Source organism: Anomalospiza imberbis, unplaced genomic scaffold, assembly GCF_031753505.1.
Source record: "Anomalospiza imberbis isolate Cuckoo-Finch-1a 21T00152 unplaced genomic scaffold, ASM3175350v1 scaffold_82, whole genome shotgun sequence".
In the NCBI taxonomy this organism is placed as follows: domain Eukaryota; kingdom Metazoa; phylum Chordata; class Aves; order Passeriformes; family Viduidae; genus Anomalospiza; species Anomalospiza imberbis.
Window position 1 is genome coordinate 412,877 of NW_027100436.1, and position 24,970 is coordinate 437,846.

The 24,970-nt window shown below is 65.1% G+C and overlaps 1 protein-coding gene across 1 annotated transcript; it reads right to left on the reverse strand.

Annotated features, from left to right (window-relative positions):
- Window positions 1–484: 484 nt before the first annotated feature.
- LOC137467853 (lysine-specific demethylase 6B-like) lies at window positions 485–23,671 on the reverse strand. Its single transcript, XM_068179266.1, has 14 exons — window positions 23,258–23,671; window positions 22,705–23,210; window positions 19,636–19,762; window positions 17,808–17,913; window positions 16,254–16,459; window positions 12,867–12,931; window positions 12,066–12,134; window positions 10,052–10,200; window positions 8,603–8,717; window positions 6,754–6,941; window positions 5,107–5,248; window positions 3,923–4,049; window positions 2,326–2,496; window positions 485–615 (listed from the first exon to the last, which is right to left on the reverse strand). Exons 1-14 carry the CDS (start codon window positions 23,669–23,671, stop codon window positions 592–594), a joined length of 2,409 nt encoding a protein of 802 aa, XP_068035367.1. The 3' UTR covers window positions 485–591.
- Window positions 23,672–24,970: the final 1,299 nt, after the last annotated feature.

Here is a 24,970-nt window from a genome sequence, read left to right on the forward strand (position 1 = left end):
ACCCGTATGGGGGGGGAGGGGCGGCTGCTGCTTTTGGGGGAGGGGCGAGTTTTTGGTTGAATCTTGGCAAGGGGTCGAAGCCCCCCCCAAAAAAAAGTGCCCCTCCCCCCCTCCAGCCCCTCCCCCTCCCCTTTAATGCTGAGGGGAGGGGGGGCGGGGACCCCTCCCCCTTGTTGGGGGGAGGGGCACAAACTCCCCCCCCCATCCCCCTCTGAGAGTTCACAGGCCCCCAAAACGTGGGGGGTGGGGGAGGGGCAGCGGGACGACCCCCGCCCATCCCCCACCGCGGGGGGAGGGGCTTTGTGAATTCCTGGAAATTGGGGTGGTTTTTTTTGTGGTTTTTTTTTTTTTGTATAAAATCGGAGTTTTCCCACCCAAACCCCCTTCCCCCCCCCCCCCCGCGGTGGGGGGAGGGGCGACCTGTCCCTCCAGGCGAATTTTGGGGCGATTTCTCCGCCAATAAATAAAAAGTGTTCGTGGGGGGAGGGGCGGCGGCAGCGGGGGGGGGGAGGGGAGCCCCCCCCGGCCCCTCCTGTCCCCCTCCCCCACCGTGCTGTCCCCCCCCCCCCCCCGCGGGGGGGGTCCCGGGACTCATCTGGGGGTCGGCGGCGTCACCTGGGGGGGGGGAGGGGTGGGAATGGGGAGGGGTCACCTCAGCAGATCCCCTCCCCCACCTTGGGGACGGCGGGAGGGGACGGTCCCCATCCCCCCACCCCCCAGGGGTGTCCCCCACCCCCCCAGTGGCGGATTTTAGCCCCAGAGCGATGGGAAATGGGGGAAAAACCACTCCAGCTTTGGGGGTTTTACCCAGTTTGGGGGTTTTTTTACCCAAAAGCTGCTCCTGGTTGTTGTCACCCAGCAGCAGGAACACCCCAAAACCCCAAAATGCACCCAGAGCCCCCCAAAATCCGCCCCCGGAACCCCCAAATCCACCCAGAGCCCCCCAAAATCCAACCCCAGAACCCCCAAATCCACCCAGAACCCCCCAAAATCCACCCCCAGAACCCCCAAATCCACCCAGAACCCCCCCAAAATCCACCCAGAACCCCCAAATCCTCACAAACGCCCCCAAATTCCGCCCCAAATTCCACCCCCAGGACCCCCAAATCCCCCAGAACCTCGTGTGACACCCCCAGGACCCCCAAATCCTCACAACCCCCCCAAAATCCACCCAGAACCTCGTGTCCCCAGTTGCCCCCAGCTTTCCCCAGCTGTCCCTAGCTGCCCCAGTTGCCCCAGTTGCCCCTAGTTCCCCCCAGTTGCCCCCAGTTGCCCCAGTTGCCCCCAGTTGCCCCAGTTGCCCCCAGCTTTCCCCAGTTGCCCCTAGTTCCCCCCAGTTGCCCCTAGTTCCCCCCAGTTGCCCCTAGTTCCCCCCAGTTGCCCCAGTTTCCCCAGTTGCCCCCAGCTGTCCCCAGTTGCCCCCAGCTGTCCCCAGTTGCCCCAGCTGCCCCAGTTGCCCCAGCTGCCCCAGTTTCCCCAGTTGCCCCAGCTGCCCCAGCTGCCCCAGTTGCCCCAGCTGTCCCCAGTTGCCCCAGTTGCCCCAGCTGCCCCAGTTGTCCCCAGCTGCCCCAGTTTCCCCAGTTGCCCCCAGCTGTCCCCAGTTGCCCCAGTTGCCCCCAGTTTCCCCAGCTGTCCCCAGCTGCCCCCCATTGCCCCCAGTTGTCCCCAGCTGTCCCCAGTTGCCCCCAGTTTCCCCAGTTCCCCCCAGTTGCCCCCAGCTGTCCCCAGCTGCCCCAGTTGCCCCAGCTGTCCCCAGTTTCCCCAGTTGCCCCCGAGTCCCCCCAGTTGCCCCAGCTTTCCCCAGCTGCCCCAGTTGCCCCAGTTGCCCCAGTTGCCCCCAGTTCCCCCCAGCTTTCCCCAGTTTCCCCAGTTGCCCCAGCTGCCCCAGTTCCCCCCAGTTGCCCCCAGCTGCCCCAGTTGCCCCAGTTGCCCCAGTTGCCCCAGTTGCCCCCAGTTCCCCCAGCTGCCCCAGTTGCCCCCAGCTGCCCCAGCTGTCTCCAGTTGCCCCAGTTGCCCCCAGCTGTCCCCAGTTTCCCCAGTTTCCCCAGTTGCCCCAGTTGCCCCAGTTTCCCCAGTTGCCCCAGTTTCCCCAGTTTCCCCAGCTGTCCCCAGTTGCCCCCATTGCCCCCAGTTGCCCCAGCTGCCCCAGTTGCCCCCAGTTGCCCCCAGCTTTCCCCAGTTGCCCCAGTTGTCCCCAGTTTCCCCAGCTGTCCTCAGCTGCCCCAGTTGCCCCCAGCTTTCCCCAGCTGTCCCCAGCTGCCCCCCATTGCCCCCAGTTGCCCCCAGCTGCCCCCAGTTGCCCCAGTTGCCCCAGTTGCCCCTCACCAGGGTGAAGCCGTCGTAGATCTGCATCAGCTCCTCGGTCTTGTACTGCTCCAGGACGATGACGCCGGCCAGGCCGCCGCCGCGGCGCCGCGCGCAGCCCTCGCAGTGCACCAGGTACGTGTTGCGCCCGCCCGTCTCGCTCGTCACAAACAGGATGTTGAACACCTCCACCTGCGGGCCAGCGGCCGGCCAGGGACACCCCGTGGCCAGGACAGGGGTCAGTGGACTGGCCAAAGACACCCCGTGGCCAGGGCAGCGGTCAGTGGACTGGCCAAAGACACCCCGTGGCCAGGGCAGCGGTCAGCTGGTGGCCAGGGACACCCCGTGGCCAGGACAGGGGTCAGTGGCCGGCCAGGGACACCCCGTGGCCAGGACAGGGGTCAGCGGAATAGCCAGGGACACCCCGTGGCCAGGGCAGGGGTCAGTGGCCGGCCAGGGACACCCCGTGGCCAGGACAGGGGTCAGCGGAATAGCCAGGGACACCCCGTGGCCAGGGCAGTGGTCAGTGGAATAGCCAAGGACACCCCGTGGCCAGGACAGGGGTCAGTGGGTGGCCAGGGACACCCCGTGGCCAGGGCAGCGGTCAGCGGAATAGCCAGGGACACCCTGTGGCCAGGGCAGTGGCCAGCAGCCGGCCAGGGACACCCCGTGGCCAGGGCAGTGGTCAGTGGACCGGCCAAAGAAACCCCGTGGCCAGGGCAGTGGCCAGCGGCCGGCCAAGGACACCCCGTGGCCAGAGCAGTGGTCAGCGGCCTGCCAGGGACACCCCGTGGCCAGGGCAGTGGTCAGCGGAATAGCCAGGGACATCCCGTGGCCAGGGCAGGGGTCAGTGGAATAGCCAGGGACACCCCGTGGCCAGGGCAGCGGTCAGCGGAATAGCCAGGGACACCCTGTGGCCAGGGCAGTGGCCAGCAGCCGGCCAAGGACACCCCGTGGCCAGAGCAGTGGTCAGCGGCCTGCCAGGGACACCCCGTGGCCAGGGCAGGGGTCAGTGGAATAGCCAGGGACACCCCGTGGCCAGGGCAGCGGTGAGCGGAGTAGCCAAGGACACCCCGTGGCCAGAGCAGTGGCCAGCGGGTGGCCAGGGACACCCCGTGGCCAGGGCAGTGGCCAGCAGCCGGCCAGGGACACCCCGTGGCCAGGACCGCGGTCAGTGGACCGGCCAAAGACAGCCCACGGCCACGGCCAGCCCAAACCCAAGGCCACCCAAAGGCCAAGGCCACCCAAGGCCACCCCAAGGCCAGCCCCAGCCCAAGGCCAGCCCAAGGCCATGGCCACCCCAAGGCCACCCCAAGCCCAAGGCCACCCCAAGCCCATGGCCACCCCAAGCCCATGGCCACCCCAAGGCCAAGGCCACCCCAAGCCCAAGGCCACCCCAAGGCCACCCCAAGGTCAAGGCCAAGGCCAGCCCCAGCCCAAGGCCACCCCAAGCCCAAGCCCAAGGCCACCCCAAGCCCAAGGCCACCCCAAGCCCAAGCCCAAGGCCACCCCAAGGTCAAGGCCAAGGCCACCCCAAGCCCAAGGCCAAGGCCAGGGCCAGCCCAAGGCCACGCCCAGGGCGCGGCAGCGCCGGCGCCGGCCCGCGCGCGGCACTCACGTCGCACTCGTTGCAGTAGTAGGCCGGCTCGTCCTTGACGCGGCCCTGGTAGGCGATCTTCTTGCCCGCGCGCACCAGGCTCTCGCGCTGCACCTGGCAGTGCTTGATGGACTGCAGCAGGCAGTACCTGCCCGGGAGGGGACACCTGAGCCACCCGGGCACCGCCCGCGGCGACGCCTGAGCCGCCTGTGGCACCTTCACCAGGCACGGCGACGCCTGAGCCGCCTGTGGCACCTTCACCTGGGACGGTGACACCTGAACCACCTTTACCAGGGACGGCGACACCTGAGCCACCCGGGCACCGCCCGCGGCGACGCTGTCGCCAGGCACGGCGACGCCTGAGCCACCTTCACCTGGGACGGCGACGCCTGAGCCACCTGTGCCACCTTCACCTGGGACGGTGACACCTGAACCACCTTTACCAGGGACGGTGACACCTGGGACACCTTCACCTGGGATGGTGACACCTGGGACAGTGACACCTGGGACACCTTCGCCAGGCACAGCGACACCTGAGGCGCCTGTGGCACCTTCACCAGGGACAGTGACACCTGAGCCACCCAGGCACCACCTGCGGCGACGCCGTTGCTTGGCACGGCGACACCTGAGCCGCCTGTGGCACCTTCACCTGGGACGGTGACACCTGTGGCACCTTCACCAGGGATGGTGACACCTGGGACACCTTCACCAGGGACGGTGACACCTGGGACACCTTCACCAGGCACGGCGACACCTGAGCCGCCTGTGGCACCTTCACCTGGGACGGTGACACCTGGGACACCTTCACCAAGGATGGTGACACCTGGGACACCTTCACCTGGGATGGTGACACCTGGGACACCTTCACCAGGGACGGTGACACCTGGGACACCTTCACCAGGCACGGCAACACCTGAGCCGCCTGTGGCACCTTCACCTGGGACGGTGACACCTGGGACACCTTCACCAGGGACAGTGTCACCTGTGGCACCACCCATGGGGACACCTTCACCGGCGACGGTGTCACCTGACACCGACTGTCACCCACCACAAGGGCATCACCACCGGGGACACTGGCACCCACCGTGGGTGGCCAAGCCACCAAGTCCCCCGGTCCTGCTGTGTCCCGCGTGTCCCCATCCCCAAGCCGTCCACGTCTCTCCTTGCCCGCGTGTCCCCAGGTGTCCCCAGGTGTCCCCACTCACTTGATCATCTTGTAGAGGTCGGGGTCGCTGATCTTGACGGTCCTGGCCACGTTCCAGGACACGTGGATCATGGGCACGATGGACTTGACGTTCTTCACCTCGTTCCACTCGTAGCGCTCCAGGGCCAGCTGGTACTGGTACGCTGGGGACAGCGGGGACGTCACGGCCACCGCGGCCCCTGGCCACGCCGCCGGGACGCTGCGTGGCCGCCGCGTGGCAGCGCCCACGCGTGTCCCCCCAGTGTCCCCTCACCGGTCAGTGGCCCCACGTTCCAGGCCATGTTGTCCCCCCAGTGTCCCCAGTGTCCCCCCCGGTGTCCCCAGTGTCCCCGGTGTCCCCTCACCGGTCAGTGGCCCCACATTCCAGGCCATGTTGTCCCCCCCATTGTCCCCAGTGTCCCCAGTGTCCCCGGTGTGCCCTCACCGGTCAGTGGCCCCACGTTCCAGGCCATGTTGTCCCCCCAGTGTCCTCAATGTCCCCATTGTCCCCAGTGTCCCCCCAGTGTCCCCAATGTCCCCGGTGTCCCCTCACTGGTCAGTGGCCCCACGTTCCAGGCGATGTTGTCCCCCCAGTGTCCCCAGTGTCCCCTCAATGTCCCCAGTGTCCCCCCAGTGTCCCCAGTGTCCCCCCAGTGTCCCCAGTTACCCCCCAGTGTCCCCCCAGTGTCCCCGGTGTCCCCTCACCGGTCAGTGGCCCCACGTTCCAGGCGATGTTGTCCCCCCAGTGTCCCCAGTGTCCCCAGTGTCCCCGGTGTCCCCTCACCGGTCAGTGGCCCCACGTTCCAGGCCATGTTGTCCCCCTCAATGTCCCCAGTGTCCCCTCAATGTCCCCAGTGTCCCCAGTGTCCCCCCAGTGTCCCCGGTGTCCCCGGTGTCCCCTCACCGGTCAGTGGCCCCACGTTCCAGGCCATCTTGTCCCCCCCAGTGTCCCCAGTGTCCCCCCAGTGTCCCCGGTGTCCCCATTGTCCCCAGTGTCCCCTCACCGGTCAGTGGCCCCACGTTCCAGGCCATCTTGTCCCCCCCAGTGTCCCCAGTGTCCCCAGTGTCCCCGGTGTCCCCTCACCGGTCAGTGGCCCCACGTTCCAGGCCATCTTGTCCCCCCCAGTGTCCCCAGTGTCCCCCCAGTGTCCCCGGTGTCCCCTCACCGGTCAGTGGCCCCACGTTCCAGGCCATCTTGTCCCCCCCAGTGTCCCCAGTGTCCCCAGTGTCCCCGGTGTCCCCTCACCGGTCAGTGGCCCCACGTTCCAGGCCATCTTGTCCCCCCCAGTGTCCCCAGTGTCCCCGGTGTCCCCTCACCGGTCAGTGGCCCCACGTTCCAGGCCATCTTGTCCCCCCCAGTGTCCCCAGTGTCCCCGGTGTCCCCTCACCGGTCAGTGGCCCCACGTTCCAGGCCATCTTGTCCCCCCCAGTGTCCCCGGTGTCCCCAGTGTCCCCTCACCGGTCAGTGGCCCCACGTTCCAGGCCATCTTGTCCCCCCCAGTGTCCCCGGTGTCCCCAGTGTCCCCTCACCGGTCAGTGGCCCCACGTTCCAGGCCATGTTGTCCCCTCAATGTCCCCAGTGTCGCCCCAGTGTCCCCAGTGTCCCCTCAATGTCCCCAATGTCCCCAGTGTCCCCTCAATGTCCCCGGTGTCCCCGGTGTCCCCTCACCGGTCAGTGGCCCCACGTTCCAGGCGATGTTGTTGCACCAGCCCGTGGCCTGCACCCAGTGCACGGTGCCGGCGTTGATCCACACCAGGTCGCCGGGGCGCTGCACGAACCGGTACACCGGGATGTTGGAGCGGTACAGGTCCTCCAGGATGGGCCACCACGAGCCCGTCAGGTAGTCCACGCCGTGCCTGCGCCGGGGGCGTGGTCAGCGACAGCCCCGCCCACACCTGGCCACACCCACAGAGCCCTGCCCGCTCCCTCCCGACCCTAAATTCCTCCCCCAGTGCTGGAAAAGCAGGGCTGGCCACGCCCACTGCACTTGGTCACACCCCCAAGCGTGGCCACACCCCTGCATTATCAGGACACACCCACCGACTCCACCCAGGCCACACCCTCTCTTATGAAGGCCACGCCCACCTGTCGCAGAAGGCGGAGACTCTCCTGGTAGCGCTGCCCCAATAACCCCGCCCCCTTTTAAACCACACCCTTCTTTGAAAGCCACGCCCACTTTTATGCAAGACCCCATCCTAATTTATGCAGACCACACCTCCTTTTACATAGACCCCGCCCACCCGTCACAGAAGGCGGAGACAATCTCCCAGCAGTGCAACCCAGCGATGACCCCGCCCCTTTCCCTGGCCACACCCTCTTTAGCAAATAATGCTGATTTATGCAGACCACGCCCCTTTTATGCAGGCCCCTCCCCCCTGTCGCAGAAGGCGGAGACAATCTCCCAGCCGCGCAACCCAGTGACGACCCCACCCTTTTCACTGGCCACACCCTTTATGCAAATCACTGTGAATTATGTAGACCACGCCTCTCTTATGCAGGCCACGCCCACCCGTCGCAGAAGGCGGAGACGGTCTCCTGGTAGCGCTGCCCCGATAACCCCGCCCCCTTTTAAACCACACCCTTATTTGAAAGCCACGCCCACTTTTATGCAAGACCCCATCCTAATTTATGCAGACCACACCTCCTTTTACATAGACCCCGCCCACCTGTCACAGAAGGCAGAGACAATCTCCCAGCAGTGCAACCCAGTGACGACCCCGCCCCTTTCCCTGGCCACACCCTCTTTAGCAAATCATGCTGATTTATGCAGACCACGCCCCTTTTTATGCAGGCCCCGCCCACATGCCACAGAAGGCTGAGACGATCTCCCAGCAGTGCAACCCAGCGACGACCCCGCCCCTTTCACTAGCCACACCCTTTATGTAAAACCACACCCCTTTTATGCAGACCACGCCCCCTTTTATGCAGACCCCGCCCACCTGTCGCAGAAGACTGCGATGATCTCCCAGTTCAACCCAGTGACGACCCTGCCCCTTTCCCTGGCCACACCCTTTATGCAAACCATGCTGATTTATGCAGACCGCGCCCCTTTTTATGCAGACCCCGCCCACCTGTCGCAGAAGACTGCGACGATCTCCCAGTTCAACCCAGTGATGACCCCGCCCCTTTCCCTGGCCACACCCTTTATGCAAATAATGCTGATTTATGCAGACCACGCCCCTTTTAATGCAGACCACGCCCCTTTTATGCAGACCACGCCCACCCGTCGCAGAAGGTGGCGACAATCTCCCAGCAGTGCAACCCAGCGACGACCCTGCCCCTTTCACTGACCACACCCTCTTTATGCAAATAATGCTGATTTATGCAGACCACGCCCCCTTTCATGCCGGCCACGCCCACCTGTCGCAGAAGGCGGAGATGGTCTCCCAGCAGTGCAACCCAGCGACGACCCCGCCCCTTTTCCCTGGCCACACCCTTTATGCAAACCATGCTGATTTATGCAGACCGCGCCCCTTTTTATGCAGACCACGCCCCCTTTCACGCAGGCCCCGCCCACCTGTCGCAGAAGGCGGAGATGGTCTCCCAGTAGTGCTCGTGCACCGCGAACCACTCGCAGTCGCCGGGGCCGATGTTGATGTTCACCGAGCAGAAGTTGTTGTTCTCCTGGTGGCCTGCGGGGGACGCTGTCGCCGTCACCGTCGCCGTCGCCTCGTGTCACCCCCGCTGCCCCCACGCCCGCCCCCAGCCCCGAGGAGGTTGAGGTCGGGGGGCTCAGCCCGGCCTGCCCCCACCACCGCTGTCGGGTTTGGTCACCTCGCGTGGGAAACAATCCCGTGAAAAAACCCCAAAAATCCCTCAAAAAAAAAAAAAAAAAAAACCCAAAAAAGATCTCAGAAGAGACGGGAGAAATTTCGGGAAAATTCCTTAAAAAAGGCAAAAAAAAAAAAGAACCCAGGCGTGCCCAGGTGTCTCCAGGTGTGCCCAGCTGTGTCTCAGGTGCATCCCTAGGTGTGCCCAGGTGTTCCCCAGGCACCCCCAGGTGTCACCAGGTGTGTCCCCAGGTGTGCCCAGGTGTGTATAGGTGTGTCACAGGTGTGCCCAGGTGTTCCCAGGTGTCCCCAGGTATCCCCAGGAGTGCCCAGGTGTATGCTCAGATATCCCCAGGTGTGCCCAGGTGTCCCCAGGTGTTCCCAGGTGTGTTCCCAGGTATCCCCAGGTGTACCCAGGTGTGCCCAGGTGTATGCTCAGATATCCCCAGGTGTCCCCAGGTGTGTGCCCAGGTGTTTCCAGGTATCCCCAGGTGTGCCCAGGTATCCCCAGGTGTGTTCCCAGGTATCCCCAGGTGTACCCAGCTGTGCCCAGGTGTATGCTCAGATATCCCCAGGTGTCCCCAGGTATCCCCAGGTGTTCCCAGGTGTCCCCAGGTGTGTGCCCAGGTGTTTTCAGGTGTTCCCAGGTGTCCCCAGGTATCCCCAGGTGTGTTCCCAGGTATCCCCAGGTGTCCCCAGGTGTCCCCAGGTGTGTTCCCAGGTGTCCCCAGGAGTGCCCAGGTATCCCCAGGTGTCCCCAGGTGTGTTCCCAGGTATCCCCAGGTGTCCCCAGGTATCCCCAGGTGTCCCCAGGTGTTCCCAGGTGTCCCCAGGTGTTCCCAGGTATCCCCAGGAGTGCCCAGGTGTTCCCAGGTGTCCCCAGGTGTTCCCAGGTATCCCCAGGTGTCCCCAGGTGTCCCCAGGTGTTCCCAGGTGTCCCCAGGTGTCCCCAGGTGTTCCCAGGTGTCCCCAGGTGTTCCCAGGTGTTCCCAGGTGTCCCCAGGTGTGTTCCCAGGTGTCCCCAGGTATCCCCAGGTATCCCCAGGTGTCCCCAGGTGTGTTCCCAGGTGTCCCCAGGAGTGCCCAGGTGTATGCTCAGATATCCCCAGGTGTCCCCAGGTGTGTTCCCAGGTATCCCCAGGTGTCCCCAGGTGTCCCCAGGTGTCCCCAGGTGTGCCCAGGTGCGCCCGGCTCACCGGGGGTGCGGCTGCCGGGCACTTTCATGTAGAGCTGCACGGTGTTCATGCCCAGGATGGTGTGGCCCACGTGGCTCAGCATGTTCCCCGTGGAGGACACGCGCATGAATGCCGGCAGCTTCAGCAGCTCCTGCAGCTGCGGCTTCCACCTGCGGGCGCGGGGGACAGCCGTGTCACCCGGGGGGTGCCACCCACCCGGGGGCACCGCCTGCCCCGGGGGAGCCACGCCCTGTCACCTGGGAGTGGCCCTGACCCCCCCAAATTCACCCCCCAGGTGTCCCTGCAGCACCCACAGGTGACCCTGACCCCCCCATTGTCACCTGGGAGTGGCCCTGACCCCCCATTGTCACCTGAGAGCGACCCTGACCCCCCATTGTCACCTGAGAGCGGCTTTGTCACCTGAGAGTGACCCTGACCCCCCCATTGTCACCTTGGAGTGGCCCTGACCCCCCCATTGTCACCTGAGAGCAACCCTGACCCCCCCATTGTCACCTGAGTGACCCTGACCCCCCCCATTGTCACCTTGGAGTGGCCCTGACCCCCCCAAATTCACCCCCCAGGTGTCCCTGCAGCACCCACAGGTGACCCTGACCCCCCATTGTCACCTGAGAGTGATCCTGACCCCCCCATTGTCACCTGAGAGTGACCCTGACCCCCCATTGTCACCTGAGAGTGACCCTGACCCCCCCATTGTCACCTGAGAGTGACCCTGACCCCCCCCATTGTCACCTGAGAGCGGCTTTGTCACCTGAGAGTGGCTTTGACCCCCCCATTGTCACCTGGGAGTGACCCTGACCCCCGCATTGTCACCTGAGAGCGGCTCTGACCCCCCCAAATTCACCCCCCAGGTGTCCCTGCAGCACCCTCAGGTGACCCTGACCCCCCCCATTGTCACCTGAGAGTGACCCTGACCCCCCCATTGTCACCTGAGAGTGACCCTGACCCCCCCATTGTCACCTGAGATTGGCCCTGACCCCCCCATTGTCACCTGAGAGTGACCCCGACCCCCCCATTGTCACCTGAGAGTGGCTTTGTCACCTGAGAGCGACCCTGACCCCCCCATTGTCACCTGAGTGACCCTGACCCCCCCATTGTCACCTGAGAGTGGCCCTGACCCCCCCATTGTCACCTGAGAGTGACCCTGACCCCCCCAAATTCACCCCCCAGGTGTCCCTGCAGCACCCACAGGGGATGCTGACCCCCCATTGTCACCTGAGAGCGACCCTGACCCCCCCATTGTCACCTGGGAGCGGCTCTGACCCCCCCATTGTCACCTGGGAGCGGCTCTGACCCCCCCATTGTCACCTGAGAGTGGCTCTGACCCCCCCATTGTCACCTGAGTGACCCTGACCCCCCCATTGTCACCTGAGAGCGACCCTGACCCCCCCATTGTCACCTGAGATTGGCCCTGACCCCCCCAAATTCACCCCCCAGGTGTCCCTGCAGCACCCACAGGTGACCCTGACCCCCCCATTGTCACCTGGGAGTGGCTCTGACCCCCCCATTGTCACCTGAGAGTGACCCCGACCCCCCCATTGTCACCTGAGAGTGGCCCTGACCCCCCCATTGTCACCTGAGAGTGACCCTGACCCCCCCATTGTCACCTGAGAGTGACCCTGACCCCCCCATTGTCACCTGAGAGTGGCTCTGACCCCCCCATTGCCACCTGAGAGCGACCCTGACCCCCCCAAATTCACCCCCCAGGTGTCCCTGCAGCACCCACAGGTGACCCTGACCCCCCCATTGTCACCTGAGTGACCCTGACCCCCCCATTGTCACCTGAGAGTGGCCCTGACCCCCCCATTGTCACCTGAGAGCGACCCTGACCCCCCCAAATTCACCCCCCAGGTGTCCCTGCAGCACCCACAGGTGACCCTGACCCCCCCCATTGTCACCTGAGAGTGACCCTGACCCCCCCCCGCTGTCACCCCGGGGTGTCCCCACCCCCCGTTGTCACCCCGGGGTGTCCCACCCCCCCGGTGTCCCCAGTGTCACCCGGCGTCCCCGCTGTCACCTCTTGGCGTCCGACAGGTCGATGTTGGTCCCGAACTTGATGATCTGGTGGGATTTCTGGTCGGGGGGGCTGGGGGGGACACGGGGTCACGGGGGGCGGGGTCCCCAAGGGGGACGTGTCACCCCCCCCCACCTTGGCTTTGGGGACCCCCCCGGGGACACCCTGGGGACACCGGGACACCCCCACACCACTGGCACCCTGGGGACCCTTTGGGGACACTGGGACCCCCCCTTGGGGACATTGGGACCCCCCCAAGGGACATTGGGACCCCCCCGGTGACACCGTGGGGACCCCTTGGGGACATTGGGACCCCTTGGGGACATTGGGACCCCTTGGGGACATTGGGACCCCCCAAGGGACATTGGGACCCCCTCTTGGGGACATTGGGACCCCCCCGGTGACACCGCAGGGACCCCTTGGGGACATTGGGACCCCCCTTGGGGACATTGGGACCCCCCCAAGGGACATTGGGACCCCCCTGGTGACACCGCGGTGACCCCTTGGGGACATTGGGACCCCCCCAAGGGACATTGGGACCCCCCCTTGGGGACACTGGGACCCCCCCCTTGGGGACATTGGGACCACTTGGGGACACTGGGACCCCCCAAGGGACATTGGGACCCCCCCGGTGACACCGTGGGGACCCCTTGGGGACAGTGGGACCCCCCCTTGGGGACATTGGGACCCCCCAAGGGACAGTGGGACCCCCCCAGGGGACATTGGGACCCTCCCCCGGGCAGGGAGGGGGTGACACGTTGTCCCCCCGGGATGTCCCCAAGAGGGGACAGGGGGTGGCCCCACCTGGGCGGGGTCTCGGTGGTGCTGTCGGGCTCCTCGGCCTCCTCGTCCTCGCTGTCCTTGTCCTCCTGAGGGGACAGGGCCACCTCAGCCCCCAGGTGCCACCTCAGGACACTGGGGGACACGCTTGGGGACACTCCAGGCTCAGCCAGGCATTCCAGGGGACACTTGGGGACATCCCGGGGGCTCCAGGACCCACCCCCAGCCCCCCAAGGGACACTCAGGGACACCAGGGGACAGCTGGGGACACCAGGGGACACCAGGAGACACCCTGGGGACACCCTGGGGACACCCTGGGGACACCAGGGGACACCAGGAGACACCCTGGGGACACCAGGGGATGCCCTGGGGACACCCTGGGGACACTGGGGGACACCCTGGGGACACCAGGGGACACCAGGAGACGCCCTGGGGACACCAGGGGACACCAGGAGACACCCTGGGGACACTGGGGGAAGTCCTGGGGACACCCTGGGGACACCAGGGGACACCAGGAGACGCCCTGGGGACACCAGGGGACACCAGGAGACACCCTGGGGACACTGGGGGAAGCCCTGGGGACACCCTGGGGACACCAGGGGACACCAGGAGACACCCTGGGGACACCCTGGGGACACCAGGGGACACCCTGGGGACACCCTGGGGACACCCCAGAACCACCAGGGGACACTTGGGGACACCATGAGGACTCTTGGGGCTCCTTGGGGACACCGGGGGACACCCTGGGGACACCAGAGGACAGCATGGGGACACCAGGGGACAGCTGGGGACGCCCTGGGGACACCCTGGGGACACCAGAGGACACCAGGAGACAGCTGGGGACACCCTGGGGACACCCTGGGGACACCAGGAGACACCTCAGAACCACCAGGGGACACTTGGGGACACCATGAGGACTCTTGGGGCTCCTTGGGGACACCGGGGGACACCCTGGGGACACCAGGGGACAGCTGGGGACACTCAGGGACACCAGGGGACACCAGGGGACGCCCTGGGGACACCCTGGGGACACCAGAGGACACGAGTCCCCTTGAGCCCACTGTCCCCCGTGCTGTCCCCACGTGTCCCCTGTCCCCTCCCCTGTCACCTGCAGGGACTGCTGGCAGGAGCACACCTGCGCTGGGCGCACTGGGAGATGATGGCGTGGGGTCCCTGAGCTGTGTCCCCTGTCCCTGAGCTGTGTCCCCATGTCCCCACGTGTCCCCATGTCCCTGAGCTGTGTCCCCATGTCCCCGAGCTGTGTCCCCTGTCCCTGGGGTGTGTCCCCATGTCCCTCAGCTGTGTCCCCATGTCCCCACGTGTCCCCTGTCCCCACGTGTCCCCTGTCCCCGAGCGGTGTCCCCATGTCCCTCTGCTGTGTCCCCATGTCCCCGAGCTGTGTCCCCATGTCCCTCAGCTGTGTCCCCATGTCCCCACGTGTCCCCATGTCCCTCAGCTGTGTCCCCGTGTCCCCACGTGTCCCCATGTCCCCTGTCCCTCACCTGCAGGGACTCCTGGAAGGAGGAGGCCTGGTACTGGGCGTACTTGGCGATGGTGCTGTGGGGTGTCCCTGCTGTGTCCCCTGTCCCTGCTGTGTCCCCATGTCCCCAACGTGTCCCCATGTCCCTGAGCTGTGTCCCCATGTCCCCGTGTCCCCTGTCCCTGTCCCTCACCTGCAGGGACTCCTGGAAGGAGGAGGCCTGGTACTGGGCGTACTTGGCGATGGTGCTGTGGGGTCCCTGCTGTGTCCCCATGTCCCCACGTGTCCCCATGTCCCTGAGCTGTGTCCCCATGTCCCTCAGCTGTGTCCCCGTGTCCCCAAGCTGTGTCCTCATGTCCCCGAGGTGTGTCCCCATGTCCCCTGTCCCTGTCCCTCACCTGCAGGGACTCCTGGAAGGAGGAGGCCTGGTACTGGGCGTACTTGGCGATGGTGGTGTGGGGTGTCCCTGCTGTGTCCCCTGTCCCCGAGCTGTGTCCCCGTGTCCCCACGTGTCCCCATGTCCCCTGTGTCCCCTGTCCCTCACCTGCAGGGACTCCTGGAAGGAGGAGGCCTGCTACTGGGCGTACTTGGCAATGGTGCTGTGGGGTCCCTGCTGTGTCCCCATGTCCCCGAGCTGTGTCCCCGTGTCCCCACGTGTCCCCATGTCCCTGAGCTGTGTCCCCATGTCCCCATGTCCCCTGTCCCTCACCTGCAGGGACTCCTGGAAGGAGGAGGCCTGGTACTGGGCGTACTTGGCGATGGTGCTGTGGGGTGTCCCTGCTGTGTCCCCGTGTCCCCGAGCTGTGTCCCCGTGTCCCCACGTGTCCCCATGTCCCCGAGCTGTGTCCCCATGTCCCTGAGCTGTGTCCCCTGTCCCCGAGCTGTGTCCCCATGTCCCCAAGCTGTGTCCCCATGTCCCCGAGCTGTGTCCCCATGTCCCTGAGCTGTGTCCCCATGTCCCCATGTCCCCTGTCCCTCACCTGCAGGGACTCCTGGAAGGAGGAGGCCTGGTACTGGGCGTACTTGGCAATGGTGCTGTGGGGTCCCTGCTGTGTCCCCATGTCCCCACGTGTCCCCATGTCCCCGAGCTGTGTCCCCATGTCCCTGAGCTGTGTCCCCATGTCCTTGAGCTGTGTCCCCATGTCCCTGAGGTGTGTCCCCGTGTCCCTGAGGTGTGTCCCCATGTCCCCATGTCCCCGTGTCCCCTGTGTCCCCTGTCCCTGAGCTGTGTCCTTGTGTCCCCACGTGTCCCCATGTCCCCGAGCTGTGTCCCCGTGTCCCCACGTGTCCCCTGTCCCTGTCCCTCACCTGCAGGGACTCCTGGAAGGAGGAGGCCTGGTACTGGGCGTACTTGGCGATGGTGCTGTGGGGTCCCTGCTGTGTCCCCATGTCCCCACGTGTCCCCATGTCCCCGAGCTGTGTCCCCATGTCCCCACATGTCCCCATGTCCCCGAGCTGTGTCCCCATGTCCCCACGTGTCCCCCTGTCCCCACGTGTCCCCATGTCCCTGAGCTGTGTCCCCATGTCCCCGAGCTGTGTCCCCTGTCCCTGGGGTGTGTCCCCCTGTCCCTCAGCTGTGTCCCCATGTCCCCACGTGTCCCATGTCCCCGAGCTGTGTCCCCATGTCCCCAACGTGTCCCCATGTCCCTGAGCTGTGTCCCCATGTCCCCGAGCTGTGTCCCCATGTCCCCATGTCCCCATGTCCCCTGTCCCTCACCTGCAGGGACTCCTGGAAGGAGGAGGCCTGGTACTGGGCGTACTTGGCGATGGTGCTGTGGGGTCCCTGCTGTGTCCCCATGTCCCCACGTGTCCCCATGTCCCTGAGCTGTGTCCCCATGTCCCTGAGCTGTGTCCCATGTCCCCGAGCTGTGTCCCCATGTCCCCGAGGTGTGTCCCCATGTCCCCACGTGTCCCCTGTCCCTGTCCCTCACCTGCAGGGACTCCTGGAAGGAGGAGGCCTGGTACTGGGCGTACTTGGCGATGGTGGTGTGCGAGCGGCTGCTCTCGCAGGGCCACACCTGGCGCGTCCCCGACAGGTCCCAGTTCTGGTCCGAGGGCTGCTGCACCTGCGTGCGCACCTCGACCGCGTGCTCGCCGCTGGCCTCCACCAGGGTCTTGGTGCTGAACAGCCCCAGGTCTGCCAGAACAACGGGGTTTGGGTCATTTGGGGTCATTTTGGGGGGTTTGGGTCATTTGGGGTCATTTTGGGGGTCACCAGGGGGATTGGGGGGTGCCATGGGGACAGGAAGGGTTAAATGGGGATGGGGATGGGGACGGGAAATCTCCACCAGGGTCTTGGTGCTGAACAACCCCAGGTCTGCCAGAACAATGGGGTTCGGGTCATTTGGGGGGTTTGGGTCATTTTGGGGTTTTGGGTCATTTTGGGTGATTTTGGGGGTCACCAGGGGGATTGGGGGGTGCCATGGGGACAGGAAGGGTTAAATGGGGACGGGGATGGGGACGGGAAATCTCCACCAGGGTCTTGGTGCTGAACAGCCCCAGGTCTGCCAGAACAACGGGGTTTGGGTCATTTGGGGGGTTTGGGTCATTTTGGGTGATTTTGGGGGTCACCAGGGGGATTGGGGGGTGCCATGGGGCAGGAAGGGTTAAATGGGGACAGGGACGGGGAATCTCCGCCAGGGTCCAGGCGCAGGCCCCGGATGACGGTGATGGGGGGATCCATGGGGGAAGTTTGGGGGTTTCTGTGGGGTTTTGGGGTGGTTTTTGGGGTTTTGGGGAGTTTTTGGGATTTTGGGGTGGTTTTTGGGAGTTTTTGGGATTTTGGGGTGGTTTTTGGGGTGGTTTTTGGGGAGTTTTTGGGATTTCGGGGTGGTTTTTGGGGTGGTTTTTAGGGAGTTTGTGGGATTTTGGGGTGGTTTTGGGGTTTTGGGGAGTTTTTGGGATTTTGGGGTGGTTTTTGGGGTGGTTTTTGGGGTTTTTGGGGCTCACTGAGGCGCAGGGACCCCGCCAGGCCGCGGATGACGGTGATGGGGGGATCCATGGGGGAAGTTTGGGGGGTTTCTGTGGGGGTTTGGGGTGGTTTTGGGATTTTGGGGTGGTTTTTGGGGTGATTTTTGGGGTTTTAAGGAGTTTTTGGGATTTTGGGGTGGTTTTTGGGGTGGTTTTTGGGATTTTGGGGTGGTTTTTGGGGTTTTGGGGTGGTTTTTGGGGTGGTTTTTGGGGTGGTTTTTGGGATTTTGGGGTGGTTTTTGGGGTGGTTTTTGGGATTTTGGGGTGGTTTTTGGGGTGTTTTTTGGGGTGGTTTTTGGGGTGGTTTTTGGGGTGGTTTTTGGGGGTTTTGGGGCTCACTGAGGCGCAGGGACCCCGCCAGGCCGCGGATGACGGTGATGGGGGGATCCATGGGGGGAGTTTGGGGGGTTTCTGTGGGGTTTTGGGGTGGTTTTGGGGGTTTTGGGGTGGGTTTTGGGGTAGTTTTGGGGTTTTTGGGGTTGTTTTTGGGATTTTGGGGTGGTTTTTGGGCTCACTGAGGCGCAGGGACCCCGCCAGGCCGCGGATGACGGTGATGGGGTTCTTGGGGTCGGTGCAGAACTGCAGCAGCACGGGCGAGAAGGCGTCGCGTTTGCTCTCCAGCTGGGCGGGAACAGCGGCGGCCAATCAGAGACCGGCGGCCGACAACGGGACCAATCACAGCCCGCCACCCTCAGGAATGGACCAATCAGCAGCCAGCACCCAGAGAAAGGACCAATCACAGCGGAGCGCCCTCACGCAGGGCCCAATCGCAGCATGCCGTGACCCATCCAACAACCAGGTCAGCGGCCAATCAGGATGGAGATGGTTTAGGGCATCAGCCAATCAGAATGGAGATGGCCCGGTTCACCATTCAGGTAGCCCAACCAACTGGCCAATCGGGACTGAGATGGTTTGGCTCGCCAGCCAATCAAGATTGAAAGGCCATGACCTGGCAGCCAATCAGCAGCAAGATTCGCTGGGAAACTCTACCCTCACCCATTGGCCAATCAGCAGTCGCGAGACCCCATCCAGCAGCCAATCAGGAGAGTCTCCTGTCCCATCGGCCAATCGGGGATGCTCTGGCAGATCCATCCCCTTCTGGCAGCCAATCAACAAAGAGCTGCCCATGGTGGACCAATCAGGAGGGGAGGGATCCAGCCAGGGGCCAATTGGCAGAGAGAGGGAATCTGCCAGGGAGCCAATCAGCAGCAAGGATGCCCACCAGCCAATCGGGAGAGGGGACACCCTGGGATCCCTGCCAAGGAGCCAATCAGCAGGCAGGGAACCCTGCCAAGGAGCCAATCAGGAAGCAGGACCCCTCCCACAAGCCAATGAGCAGAGAGGACACCCTGGGACCTTTCGCAGGGAGCCAATCAGCAATCAAGAAACCCAGACAAGGAGCCAATCAGCAGCCAGGGAACCCATCCAGGGAGCCAATCAGGAAGCAGGGGACCCATTGAGGGAGCCAATCAGCAATCAAGACACCCAGCCAGGGAGCCAATCATCAGCAAGGGGACCCATTGAGGGATCCAATCATCAGCCAGGGGACTCATCCAGGCAGCCAATCACCAATCAAGAAACCCATCGAGGGAGCCAATCGGCAGCCAGGGAACCCATCCAGGGAGCCAATCAGGAAGCAGGGGACCCATTGAGGGATCCAATCATCAGCCAGGGGACTCATCCAGGCAGCCAATCACCAATCAAGAAACCCATCGAGGGAGCCAATCGGCAGCCAGGGAACCCATCCAGGGAGCCAATCAGGAAGCAGGGGACCCATTGAGGGATCCAATCATCAGCCAGGGGACTCATCCAGGCAGCCAATCACCAATCAAGAAACCCATTGAGGGAGCCAATCGGCAGCCAGGGAACCCATCCAGGGAGCCAATCAGGAAGCAGGGGACCCATTGAGGGATCCAATCATCAGCCAGGGGACTCATCCAGGCAGCCAATCACCAATCAAGAAACCCATCGAGGGGGCCAATCGGCAGCCAGGGGAATCATCCAGGGAGCCAATCAGGAAGCAGGGGACCCATTGAGGGATCCAATCATCAGCCAGGGGACTCATCCAGGCAGCCAATCACCAATCAAGAAACCCATCGAGGGGGCCAATCGGCAGCCAGGGAACCCATCCAGGGAGCCAATCAGGAAGCAGGGGACCCATTGAGGGAGCCAATCATCAGCCAGGGGACTCATCCAGGCAGCCAATCACCAATCAAGAAACCCATCGAGGGGGCCAATCGGCAGCCAGGGAACCCATCCAGGGAGCCAATCAGGAAGCAGGGGACCCACTGAGGGAGCCAATCAGCGGGCGGGGGCTGCGGGCGGCAGCCAATGAGGACTCACGTAGATGCTGGGCGTGGGGGGGTTGAGCTTGTCCCGCGGGAGCTGCTCCCGCGCGTCGATGCGCGGCTTCACCGACTGCGCGGGGCACAGGTAGGACTCGCGGAACGGCCCCTTCAGCCGCGCCTGCCTGCGGGGCGGCGCCAGTGGGACCCCCGGAATGCCCCCGGACCCCCAAAATCCCCCCAGAATGCCGGAGATCCCCACCTCGGAACGGCCCGGATACCCAAAATCACCTGAAATCCCCCAAAATCCCCCCAGAATGCCGAAGATCCCCACCTCGGAACGGCCTGGACACCCAAAATCACCTGAAATCCCCCAAAATCCCCCAAAATCACCCCAGAATGCCGAAGATTCCCACCTCGGAACAGCCCAGACAATGAAAATCAACCAAATCCCCCCAAAATCCCCCAAAATCCCCCAAAATCCCGCCAGAATGCCGAACATTCCCACCTCGGAACAGCCCAGACACTGAAAATCAACCAAATCCCCCCAAAATCACCTGAAATCCCCCAAAATCCCCCCAGAATGCCGAAGATCCCCACCTCGGAACGGCCCGGATACCCAAAATCACCTGAAATCCCCCAAAATCCCCCCAGAATGCCGAAGATCCCCACCTCGGAACGGCCCGGATACCCAAAATCACCTGAAATCCCCCAAAATCCCCCCAGAATGCCGAAGATCCCCACCTCGGAACGGCCCGGACACCCAAAATCACCTGAAATCCCCCAAAATCCCCCAAAATCCCCCCAGAATGCCGAAGATCCCCACCTCGGAACGGCCCGGACACCCAAAATCACCCGAAATCCCCCAAAATCCCCCAAAATCCCCCCAGAATGCCGGAGATCCCCACCTCGGAACGGCCCGGACACCCAAAATCACCCGAAATCCCCCAAAATCCCCCAAAATCCCCCCAGAATGCCGAAGATCCCCACCTCGGAACGGCCCGGACACCCAAAATCACCCAAAATCCCAAAGATCCCCACCTTGGAATGGCCAGGACACCCAAAATCACCCGAAATCCCCCAAAATCCCCCCAGAATGCCGAAGATCCCCACCTCGGAACGGCCCGGACACCCAAAATCACCCAAAATCCCCCAAAATCCCCCCAGAATCCCAAAGATCCCCACCTCGGAACGGCCTGGACACCCAAAATCACCTGAAATCCCCCAAAATCCCCCAAAATCACCCCAGAATGCCGAAGATTCCCACCTCGGAACAGCCCAGACAATGAAAATCAACCAAATCCCCCCAAAATCCCCCAAAATCCCCCAAAATCCCGCCAGAATGCCGAACATTCCCACCTCGGAACAGCCCAGACACTGAAAATCAACCAAATCCCCCCAAAATCCCCCCAGAATGCCGAAGATCCCCACCTCGGAATGGCCCGGACACCCAAAATCACCCAAAATCCCCCAAAATCCCCCCAGAATGCCGAAGATCCCCATCTCGGAACGGCCCGGACACCCAAAATCACCTGAAATCACCCGAAATCCCCCAAAAATCCCAAAGATCCCCACCTCGGAACGGCCCGGACAATCAGAGTCCCCCAAATCCTTCTGAGACCCCCCCCCAAATCCCCACCCTGGCCTGCAGGAAGCTCCAAATGTGCCCCCCCAGACCCCTCTGGGACCCCCCCAAAATCCTCCTGTGACCCCCCCAAACCTCAGTGGGACCCCCTAAACCTCCATGGATCATCTAAACCCTTCTGAGACCCCCAAAATTAAACCCGATCTCCCCTGTGACCCCCCCAAACCTCAATGGGACCCCCAATCTCCCCTGTGACCTCCCCAAACCTCAGTGGGAACCCCCCAACCTCCCCTGTGACCCCCCCAAACCTCAATGAGATCCCCAATCTCCCCTTTGACCCCCCCCAAACCTCAGTGGGGCCCCCCCAAAACCTCAGAGGGACCCCCCCAACCTCCCCCCTGACCCCCCCAAACCTCAATGCGACCCCCCAATCTCCCCTGTGACCTCCCCAAACCTCAGTGTAACCCCCCCAAACCTCAATGAGACCCCCCAATCTCCCCTTTGACCCCCCCCTAAACCTCAGTGGGACCCCCCCAACCTCCCCTGTGACCCCCTCAAACCTCAGTGGGACCCCCTAAACCTCCATGGACGCTCTAAACCCTTGTGGGACCCCCAAAATTAAACCAAATCTCCCCTGTGACCCCCCCAAACCTCAATGGGACCCCCCAACCTCCCCATGTGACCCCCCCAAACCACAATAGGACCCCCTGATCTCCTCCGTGACCCCCCCAAACCTCAATGGGACCCCCCAATCTCCCCCTCTGACCCCCCCAAACCTCAATGTAACCCCCCCCAAACCTCAATGAGACCCCCAATCTCCCCTTTGACCCCCCCAAACCTCAGTGGGCCCCCCAAAACCTCAGAGGGACCCCCCAATCTCCCCATGTGACCTCCCCAAACCTCAGTGGGACCCCCTGATCTCCTCCGTGACCCCCCCAAACCTCAATGGGACCCCCCAATTTCACCCATGACCCCCCCAAACCTCAGTGGGACCCCCAATCTCCCCCGTGACCCCCCCCCCCCAAACCTCAGTGGGACCCCCCCAAACCTCAATGGGACCCCCCAATCTCCCCCTCTGACCCCCCCAAACCTCAATGGGACCCCCCAACCTCCCCATGTGACCCCCCCAAACCACAATGGGACCCCCTGATCTCCTCCGTGACCCCCCCAAACCTCAATGGGACCCCCCAATCTCCCCATGTGACCCCCCCAAACCTCAATGGGACCCCCCGATCTCCCCCTCTGACCCCCCAAAACCACAATAGGACCCCCTGATCTCCTCCGTGACCCCCCAAACCTCAATGAGACCCCCAATCTCCCCTTTGACCCCCCCCAAACCTCAGTGGGCCCCCCAAAACCTCAGAGGGACCCCCCAACCTCCCCCTCTGACCCCCCCAAACCTCAATGGGACCCCCCAATCTCCCCCGTGACCCCCCCAAACCTCAGTGGGACCCCCAATCTCCCCTTTGACCCCCCCCTAAACCTCAGTGGGCCCCCCAAAACCGACCCACAGACCCCCCCAGAGCCCCCCGCCCCACTCACTTGCTGGCCCGCACCACCTCGGCGGCGCTGTGCCGGATCGTCAGCTGAGCCAGGGGCAGCCCCCGGGGCTCCGCCGCCTCCGAGGCCGCCAAAGCGTCGCCGCCGGGGCCCCCCCCGAGCCCGGGGATCCCCCCGGGCCCCCCGGCCCCGCTCTCCACCTTGATCAGGCGGATCTTGAGCTCTTTGGGGGGCCCCTCGCCCAGCGAGCGCAGCTTCAGCAGGTCGGCCGAGCTGACCAAGGCGGGCGGGGGTCCCGCGGGAGGGGCCGCGGGGGGGCCGCCGCCGTTGTTGGGGGGACCCCCCCCTTTCGTTTCCAGCCTGGGGGGGGGTCCCCCTTTCTCCTGCACGCCGGGGCTCTGCAGGTCCAGCGTGGCCAGCACGGGCCGCTCCCGTTGCCGCCGCTCCCGCTCCTCTTTCCGGGGGTGCCGGCGCCGGGGGGGGTCCCCGGCGCGGATCCCGGTGGCGCGAGGGGGGGCGGCGGTGACGGCGGCCGCCCCCCGCCGCCCCTAATTTCGGGGGGGGCGTCCGGCGAGGGGGGGCTGGGCCGGCCGGCTTGCTCGGCCAGCGTCTCGCAGGCCCGGCTGATCTCCTCCAGCGCCTCGGACTCGCTGCGGGCCGGCGGGGGCACGGCCAGCGCGGGGGGACCCCAGCCGGGGGGTGAGGTAGCGAGTTGGGGGGGCGTGGGGGGCCGCGGGGAGGGGGGGGCGGCTTTGGGGGTGCTGCCGCCCCCGCCCCCCGCCGGGGGTCTCTCGGCGGGGGAGGGTTTGGGGTAAAAAGGGGAGGTTTTGGGGTCGTCCCGTTTGCCGAAGGGGTAAAGGCGGGGCGGCTCCGGGGGGTCGCCGTGGCCCGGGGGGGCCCCGAAAGGAGGGGCTTTGGGGCGGGCCAGGAGTGGGGGGGCGGGTGGGGGGGGTGGGGGCGGGGGTGGGGGCGGGGGAGGGGGCGGGGGAGGGGCGACCCCCCCCCTCATCCTCCTCCTTGCCGGATGGACTCGTCCAGCATCTTCATGATGTTGCCAGGCCGTCGGGCAGGATTTTGGCGAACTCGGGGGGCTCCTCGAATTGGTCGTCCAAGGGGGGGGCCCCGAAATCGAAGAGGCGCGGGGGGGACCCCCGGGGGCTCGGAGGAGGGCGGGGGAGGGGGGGGCAAAGGCGGGGGAGGGGGCTCGGGGTGCGGGGGGGTGGGGGGAGGGGCGGGGGCGCTCTTTGGAAAGGGGACCCCCCCCGAAGAAACGGGGGGGCTGGGGGCGGGGGGGGGCGCGGGGGAGGTTCCTGAGGCATCGGGGGGGCCCTCGGAGAGGGGGGGCGGCGGTATCGGGGGGTGGGGGGGGGGTCCCCAGCCAGAAATCGCCGGGGGGGGGTTGGTGGTGGTGGGGCGGGGGCTCCTCCTCCTCCTCCTCTTCCTCCTTGCCCGGGTAAGGGAAAGGGGGGGTCTGGGGGGCGCCCCCCCCCGTGCTGGTGGTGCTGGGGTCCGGGAAAGATCCCGGCGACCCCCCCAAAGGGGGATCAGCCCCCCCCGCCCCCCCCTTGGGCGGGGGTCCCCCGAAAAGGATCTCGTCCAGGGGGTCGCCCCCCCCGCCCGGGTCCTTCAGCCAGGGCAGGGGGGGGGCGGGGAGCGGCTCCGGGGGGGCGCAGCAGGGTGGGGGAGGGGCGGGGGGCAGGTGGGGGGCGGGGACCCCCCCGCTGGCCCCCCCCGGCCCCGGCGGCTCCGGAGCTTGGTAGCGGTGCTCGGGAGCCTGGGGGGACATTTGGGGACAAGGGGGGGGGGGGGGGGAACCCTGAGTGAGACCCCGAATTGGGGGGGGGGGGGGAGGGGGGCTTGCTGTGTACCCCCCCCCCCGTATCCCTGTACCCCCCCCCGTCCTCCCTCTCTGTGCCCCCATCCCCGTGTCCCCCCCCGTGTCCCCCCCATGGTGTCCCCATGTCCCCCCCGTGTCCCCCCAGTGTCCCCAAGTCCCCCCCATCGTGTCCCCCCCAATTCCCCCCCGTGTCCCCCCATGTCCCCCCATGTCCCCCCCGGTGTCCGTGTCCCCCCCGTGTCCCCAAGTCCCCCCCGTGGTGTCCCCCCCCATGGTGTCCCCGTGTCCCCCATGTCCCCGTGTCCCCGTGTCCCCCCCGGTGTCCCCGTGTCCCCCCCATGTCCCCAAGCCCCCCCTGTGCTGTCCCCCCCGTGTCGTCCCATGGTGTCCCCATGTCCCCCCCCATCGTGTCCCCCCCAATTCCCCCCCGTGTGTCCCCCCCATGGTGTCCCCATGTCCCCCCCATGTCCT

Bases quoted from the DNA above. Each gene is read 5' to 3' on its own strand.
- LOC137467853 (XM_068179266.1), bottom strand. From the start codon at position 23,671: ATGAGGGGGGGGGTCGCCCCTCCCCCGCCCCCTCCCCCGCCCCCACCC. The intron at 17,914-19,635 runs GTGAGTCCTCAT...GTTCCCGCCCAG, and splicing joins CCCCCACGCCCAGCATCTAC to CTGGAGAGCAAACGCGACGC. The intron at 12,135-12,866 runs GTGGGGCCACCC...TGTCCCCCCCAG, and splicing joins ACCACCGAGACCCCGCCCAG to CCCCCCCGACCAGAAATCCC.